This window comes from Bison bison, unplaced genomic scaffold (assembly GCF_000754665.1).
Source record: "Bison bison bison isolate TAMUID 2011002044 unplaced genomic scaffold, Bison_UMD1.0 scf7180017864104, whole genome shotgun sequence".
NCBI lineage: Eukaryota > Metazoa > Chordata > Mammalia > Artiodactyla > Bovidae > Bison > Bison bison.
This window is the reverse complement of record NW_011494676.1, coordinates 944092-951010: the sequence shown is the minus strand read 5'-3', so window position 1 is coordinate 951010 and position 6919 is coordinate 944092. Positions and strand designations below refer to the sequence as shown.

Here is a 6919-nt window from a genome sequence, read left to right as displayed (position 1 = left end):
AATTATCTTTGAAACTCCTTTATTGGGAAAGATAAAATGTGACTGGAACTTTGGACATGTGGCTGTTTAGAAAGTGGTAAGAATAGCAAAAGCTAGGTTCTCAGAAGTCATTCAGAACCAGCTCCATCCTTTCCAGCTCATTATCACTCCCAAACATACACTAAAAAGTCATTGCTGATTTTTTAGTTGGTCTGTGAGCTTTAGTTTCACTTGAGAAGAAACAGCCAACAGCAGAGGGAAGGAACTTCCCTCCAGGCCCCACAGAGCACTGAGTTGAACACCATACCACTCCATGAAGAGACTGAATCTTTAAAAAAAAAAAAAAAAAAAAAAAAAACCTTTTAATATCATCATTTTATTTTGCTGTAGAATCCAGTGTGAGGGAAAAATGTTTGGTTAAATCTTGTAACTCTCAATCAAACCAGCATAAATTAAAAGGAATCTGGAGGCGTGTCCTATAGACCTATTTGCTCCTTCAGGGCTGAGATGGAGAATCTAGGGTGAGTAGAGGGGGTAGCACTGTCTGAAATCAAAAAGGGAAAAATAAAAGCCCTGAAAATCTTCCCTCTCCAACAACAGCCTCAGTAGGTACCCCAGTGCCTGGGGTTACAATAACTAAATGCACTTATTTAAGCCTGAGAGATGATATCCCTCAATTAGGATTGGGGGGCCTGCCTCCCCCCTTCAACCACACCCTCAACTAAGGAATCTGGCTCCTTCTGAGTGCATGTCACCCCTCTCCTCCCTTCCCCCCAACACAGTACTTGCACGAGGCTGCCTCTTCTACTCCCTCCCCAAATACTGTCATTTCCCAGGCAATTTTTCACCACCTTCCTTCCCATCCTACAGCCGTCTCAAAAAATAAAGCAGGACAGACTTTACTTATCCCTACAGAAAAATATCCATTGACTCAGGGTCCCTCATCTTTAGAATGCAGAGGTTATTTTTTTTTTAATGCCTCAATAAAGTTACCTTCCCAAATTAAAAACAAAAAATTCTTAATGAAAAAGCTATAGGGCCTAAATAACCTAACCACCACCACCCCCCGCTTTTTTTTTTTTTTTACCATTTTCACCCCCTTGGGCACCCCTCAGAATTTCCACCTTTTTATTTGAAAAGAAGTCAAAAGGGATTGGGGTTGGTCAATTTATAAATCAAAACAAAAGCAAACATGACACAAGGTTTCCGTTTATGTTCATTTGTCCTCAGTTTTTAAAAACAAAAGTATTAACTAGACTCTAATAACAGATCAAATCCAAACACAGCAGTCCAGTGGCGAATTAAAAGTTTCCTGGTTTTATTCTCTGGGAAAATCCCTGGTCTGTTTCCATTCCTATTGGTCCAGGCCAAAATCCTATGATATAGATGGATGCCTACGGGAAAGGTACATGAGCTGTGCAAATTCTAGGTGTGAGTTCCAGTCACCTGTTGTTTGGGTGCATGTCAGGCGACAGAAGTTCGTATGGTGGTGGTCCCACCAGTGTTCTAAGCCCAGACACGGGGTGAGGTGAGCAAGGCACTCACTTTGGGCACAAAATTTAAGGATGCCTCAAAAGCCAGTGACCAAGATGCTATTTTAACACAATATAGTCTGAAAATCAAAATTAATATAAAAAGAGCCACAATGAATAAAGTATCGAAATTTTAAATAAAGACAAGATTCAACTCCTCCTTGCTCAATTCAGCTTTTCTTCCCTCACTCTAACCCCAGTCCTGCTGGATCCTGTTTTAAAGATTTTGATATTTTGCCCATGATGGATTTTTTGCATTAATTTTTAAAAAATGCTGCATTAAAACACTATTTATCTTGACTAGTGAGCTTTTGGCATCTCCTTAAGTTTTGACCCTGAAGGGAATGCTCCTCTCACACCAGCCCCAGTCCTGCCTGGAAATACAAACATACCCTCCTTTGGAACCTATCTCCTTTGACCTCATTGCTTCCTTAACACATCCATTTCCAAATAAAAGCCTAAGAATTAATAGCCATGGAAATTATTAAATCAACAATCAGATTTAGAAAATAAGTGGCTTTTCGAGTTTGTTGAGGAGAAAGGAAACTTCCTAAATTGTGAGCAGTTCCAATGAAGAGGACAGTCTTGGCTGACTTTGTTATCAAGGGGGCGGTGGGATGACAATTTTCCTGATTGGGCAGAAGCAACATATGGCAAACACAAGTCCCCCCAACGCACGCTCCCAGCCCATGTCAGCCTTGGATCAAATGTAAGGATTACATTCCACAGGATGGTTTAAGAGTACACACCTCAAAAGAGAAATCCAAATACAGAAAAATAGCCCCAATTAACACTCTAGACACATTAAGTACACTTATTCCCCTTCTTCATATGCACCCAGGAGTGTATACAATTGCATAGTTGATTTTTTTTTCCCCCCAGAAAGAAATAATTTAAAGAAAAGGGAAGATTGGCCCAGGATAGGTCCTCCAGTTTAAAGCTCTTAGAAATGGTGCTGGCCAGAGCATAGGCTGTCCAGACTTGTGCTTTGTGCAAAATGCAAAGGAGCTCCCCCAACTACTGTGTCCACAGACACACTCCCACCCTCTGGGGAAAAGGATGGTTTGGGGAGAGGCGGGAGAGCCAATGACAGATCAGCTCATTGGGAGTAATCTGTGATCTGTGGTTATAGTTCACTAAAATATATATTTCTCTAGCTACCTCTTTATAAATTGCCCCTAATCCCTACCCCAAGTTTCAACATCAGTCCTATTATCAAAAATATCTCTTCTTACAAAGTATTTTTTTAATTATTTTAATAAACTAACCACAGATTAAGGTCAGCTATGGCTTAACAAAAGAAGCCGGGATGTTAAGTTCATTCTCCAAAAGTAGAGAGCAAGGAGAAAGAATGACTTAAATAGGAGGGAAAAAACTCATTTTTTAAAATGTTTTTTTGCTTGCTAGGGTCTTTTTGTTTCTTTTCTTAAAAAAAAAAAATCCAAAAAATAAGTTGCTTTCTACAGATATGCAGCAGCAGAGGATGGTAGTGCTCTATTTAGGTTTTTGGTTTTGTTTGAAACAGTCTGGCCAAAAGTCTGTCCTCCTCCCACCCCCTCCCAAGGCGCACTCAAATGTGTGGTTATTGCTAGTAGTTAAAAAAAGATCACCTCTGCACCAATTCACCTAGAAAAAATTCAACACACACAGCTGCTCTTATCATTCTCTTGCCTTCCCCAGAGGGAACTTCTTTTGTGTTTTTTGTTGTTTTTTTTTTTTAATAAAATTAAAGTCTTAAAAAAAATCACAACCTTCTTAACTTAGCTGAGCTCAGTCCTCAAAAAGGATGAGGAAAAGATAGGGGGCAATCGGCAATCTCCTCTCGAACTAGAAGGGATGACAGACGGCTGTTTAGAAGGAAATCAAACTTCAGAGGAAAAAGATTCCCCCTTTAAGTTCTTGCCTTTGTCATCTCACTAAACCCATTTAAGCCATCCCCCTCCTAATAAGCACCGAGAAGCACACATTTCTGCCTTGTCTTTCCAGATCCTTCAGAAGGAAAAATTTATCCAACACTAAACATCTACCTTAATTCAAGTCAATAACAAATCTAATTTCCCAATTTCCCTCCACACTCCCAACTCCACCACCGTGTGCTTTTTTTCCAACCTAAAAGAACTTTGGTCTGTTTTTTCTTTTATTGACTGAGAACCTCCTTTGCCAGTTCCTCCCCCAGACTTCTGCCCACCTACCCACCCCCACACACCGAATCTTCCCTTACACTTTCCCTTAGGCCTGGGATGGACCCAAGGGGTTATGACACACAGTTATCATCTTTCTCCCCTTGTACCTCCTCAGTACCATCAAGTCAAGATCGGCAAAGGACCAGTATAGCCTCGAGGCACCATCCAGCCCTGACCTGCTCTTGCCAGCCTGGCAGCTCTTCAGAGTATACACACTTAAGAGTTTCTAGCCAGGCTCACACCAACATTACTGCATTCGCCCCATCAACATGGGAGCTGGGTCTTATGAGCCAATTAATTGAGCTTAACTTTCTTTGTTTAGCCCCCTTGCCCTCCAAGGTTTCCCGTTCAGAACCTGTGCACCAGCAGCTCCCCACCCGGTTCACGTTCCCTTCTCCTCAGTTCTTCTCTGTAACAGCAGGAGCAGAAGTTGTTTGTCTCAGGGTGTCCATAGAAGCTGCAGTTCGGTTGTTTGCATTTGGTCTGGGTTGGGGGAAGTCCCCGGGGACCTCCAGCCCATCCATCTGGCTCAGGGGGCTCTCTGTAGCCGTTGCTATAGGAATCAGCCACGCGGAAGTGGGGTGGTAATGGTGCACCCCTGTGAGCTCCATCCTTGGAGTGACTGCCTGGCTCCAGAGAAGAGATGCTGTCCTGGTGGGGGTAGGGTCGCCCAGGAGGGCACTGTCTGGGGAAGGTGGCATATGGTGGTAGGCCCCCCCCACACGGCCCCCCCGCCAACTGCCTCCGGGGTTCCTGGCAGTGGACTCCACCCCCAGAAGGCCGAGGGACAGTAAAGCCACCAGGGTAGCCAGCAGAGAATGCCACTGCCTTGGATTCTGCTGGAGGGGCAGTCAGCAGCTCCTCCTCGCCATCTGGCTCTGGCTTTTTGGCTGGAGGAGGCCCACTCCCTACCCCTCCATTCATGATCTTCCTCTCTGTCTCCTTCTGCTTCTGCTCTGCCAGGAATCTCTCCTCAGCATCAGTGAGGTAGCGCTGGATCATCTCCTCCTGATACTGGTGGCGGTGACCCATCTTCAGGGTGCCAACAAAAATAAACTTCCCCTCCCCTTGCATTGCAATCCTCATAATGCTCAGGCTTTGCAACACCTCCTGGCTATACCTGCTCCCTCCATTACCAACAGACTCAGATGTGGGCTTCTCAGATACAGGCCCATCCCCAGCTGCCTCCTCCTTGCCACCCTTCCAACTCTTCAGTGAGTTTTTCTTCTTCTTCTCCAGGGTCTCAGTGCCACCGCTTACCCCCGAACCTGTCCCCACCCCTCCAGGCTTAGAACCCTTGCTGTGCATCAGGCCTCCCATGTTCTTCTTGAGCTTGCTGCCCAAGGTTTTGCCAAAGCTGCCCAGTTTGTTAGCCACAGAATCTGCTCTCTTCTTGTCCTTTTCCCGATCTCGCTTTGACTTCTCTTTCCGCTTGCTGCCCTCGTTGCTGGCAGAGCTGCTGCCAACTGACTCCTTGTCTGATTCCCCAGACTCAGGAGTGGACCGGGGCTCATCTCCAGCTGAGGCTGTCGGGGACTCAGGCTGGGCCAGTGGAGCCTGGAAGAGACAAGAAGATGGTTGGCAGATACAGAATGGATAAACAACAAGGTCTTTCTGTATGGCACAGGGAACTATATTCAATATCCTGTGATAAACCGTAATGGAAAAGAATATCTAAAAAAAGAATTTCTGTATATGTATAACTTAGTCACTTTGCTGTACAGCGGAGATTGGCACAACATTGCAAATCAACAACAAAAAATTAAATTAAATAAAAAATGGCTGACCGTTATTCCACTGGCCTAGGTTGAAGGAAGCCCCCAGGAACCTCCAGCCCATCCACCTGGCTCAAGGGGCCTCCTGCAGCTGTTGCTATAGGAATTAACCATGTGGAGAGGGGTGGTAACACCCCTACGAACTCCTTCCTTGAAATGACTGCCAGGTTCCAGAGGAGCGCTGCTGTCATGAGGGGAAGGGTCACCCAGGAGGGCACTGTCCTTCCCCAGCTCATCAGCTCTCCCATGAACCAGGAGAAAATGTATCTAATGTCTAGCCTTTATCTCACCTCCTATAATCTGATGCCCTTCTGTAATAAGGAGATAGCAAAATGAAGACTGGATTTTGCTCTTCTAGAACAATGTGCAACTATACAAATACATAACCTCTGGGTAAGGTGGGAGAATATTCTGTAGACAGTAGAATGGCATTTATTATAAATTTCTCTATGCCAGATTCTGCCCAAAGTTACTCTCAAGGAAGTTCTGAATAACCACCCAAGTCTTAACCATTCTGCATCCGCTTTCAGACATTCAGCACCAGAGTCCATCAGTTGCCCCTTGCTCCTGTGTTCCTGTTCTATGGATAATGATATCCTCAGAACCTACTAGATCAGGAGCTTTTTAAGCTATTCTGTCTCTTCTAGTGCCCAACACAGAGGTCTATGTACGGAGGGCTTAGAACAAAGTAATAACAATCTCAAGTTCAAGAAAACTTTTTCTGAAGAATGTGTTTAGTATCAGAAAGCAGAGCCTGGTTGGTGAGAAGATGTAGAAAACAAAGGCCACTAACAGAAAGGCAGGAAAAAGTCTCTTTGGGAATTTATCTGGTATTTTCCAGTTACTCCTAATATTGAAGCATAAGCCACTATCCAGAAGAGACTCGGAAGGACACCACCACCAGATGTCCTTGTTCTCCCTGACGTGGAAAGGAGGCCATGCCAGGGCGGAGTGGGAGAAGCCTCACCTGCGCATCAGAGGACACTGCGATCCACTTCACGTTCATGTAGCCATGCAGCAAATGCAATTTGACCTCTAGGGATAGGATTACACTGTGAAATGGAGAAAAAAAAGAATTTCAAAGAACTGTGGCCTTTAAAAAGCAAAGCAGTGAGATCCAGTTGGGAGGCAGGGTGGGAGAAGACTACATGGCTGGGAGCTCAGGGCTGATTTGAATTATGGCTGCACCAACTAAGCTTTATAACCTTGAGCAAGTCACTTCAACCTCCCTGAAACTCAGTAGGGGTTGATAATGAGTATAGATAATAGTATCTATCCTGTAGGGCTGTTGTGAAGATTAAAATAGTATTGAGAAAGGGCCCAGCTCAGGGCCTGGAAAATAGGAAATACTTACGAAACAGTATATTACTTAGAAGACGCTTTTGATAATTAGGTGAGAACTTACTTAAAAAGTCATAAACTCTTTTCTTATTTTTTAACCCAATCTTCT

General features: G+C 44.3%; 1 protein-coding gene across 1 annotated transcript in view; it reads right to left on the bottom strand.

Annotated features, from left to right (window-relative positions):
* Positions 1–1090: 1090 nt before the first annotated feature.
* The window catches only part of OTUD7B (OTU deubiquitinase 7B), a 57669-nt gene continuing 51840 nt past the window's right edge, over positions 1091–6919 (bottom strand). The window contains exons 11-12 of the mRNA XM_010838724.1: positions 6437–6521; positions 1091–5251 (exon numbers count right to left, since the gene is read on the bottom strand). Of these exons, the coding sequence (XP_010837026.1) occupies positions 4043–5251; positions 6437–6521 (1294 nt within the window). The 3' untranslated portion in view covers positions 1091–4042. The remainder of the gene's footprint in view (positions 5252–6436; positions 6522–6919) is intronic.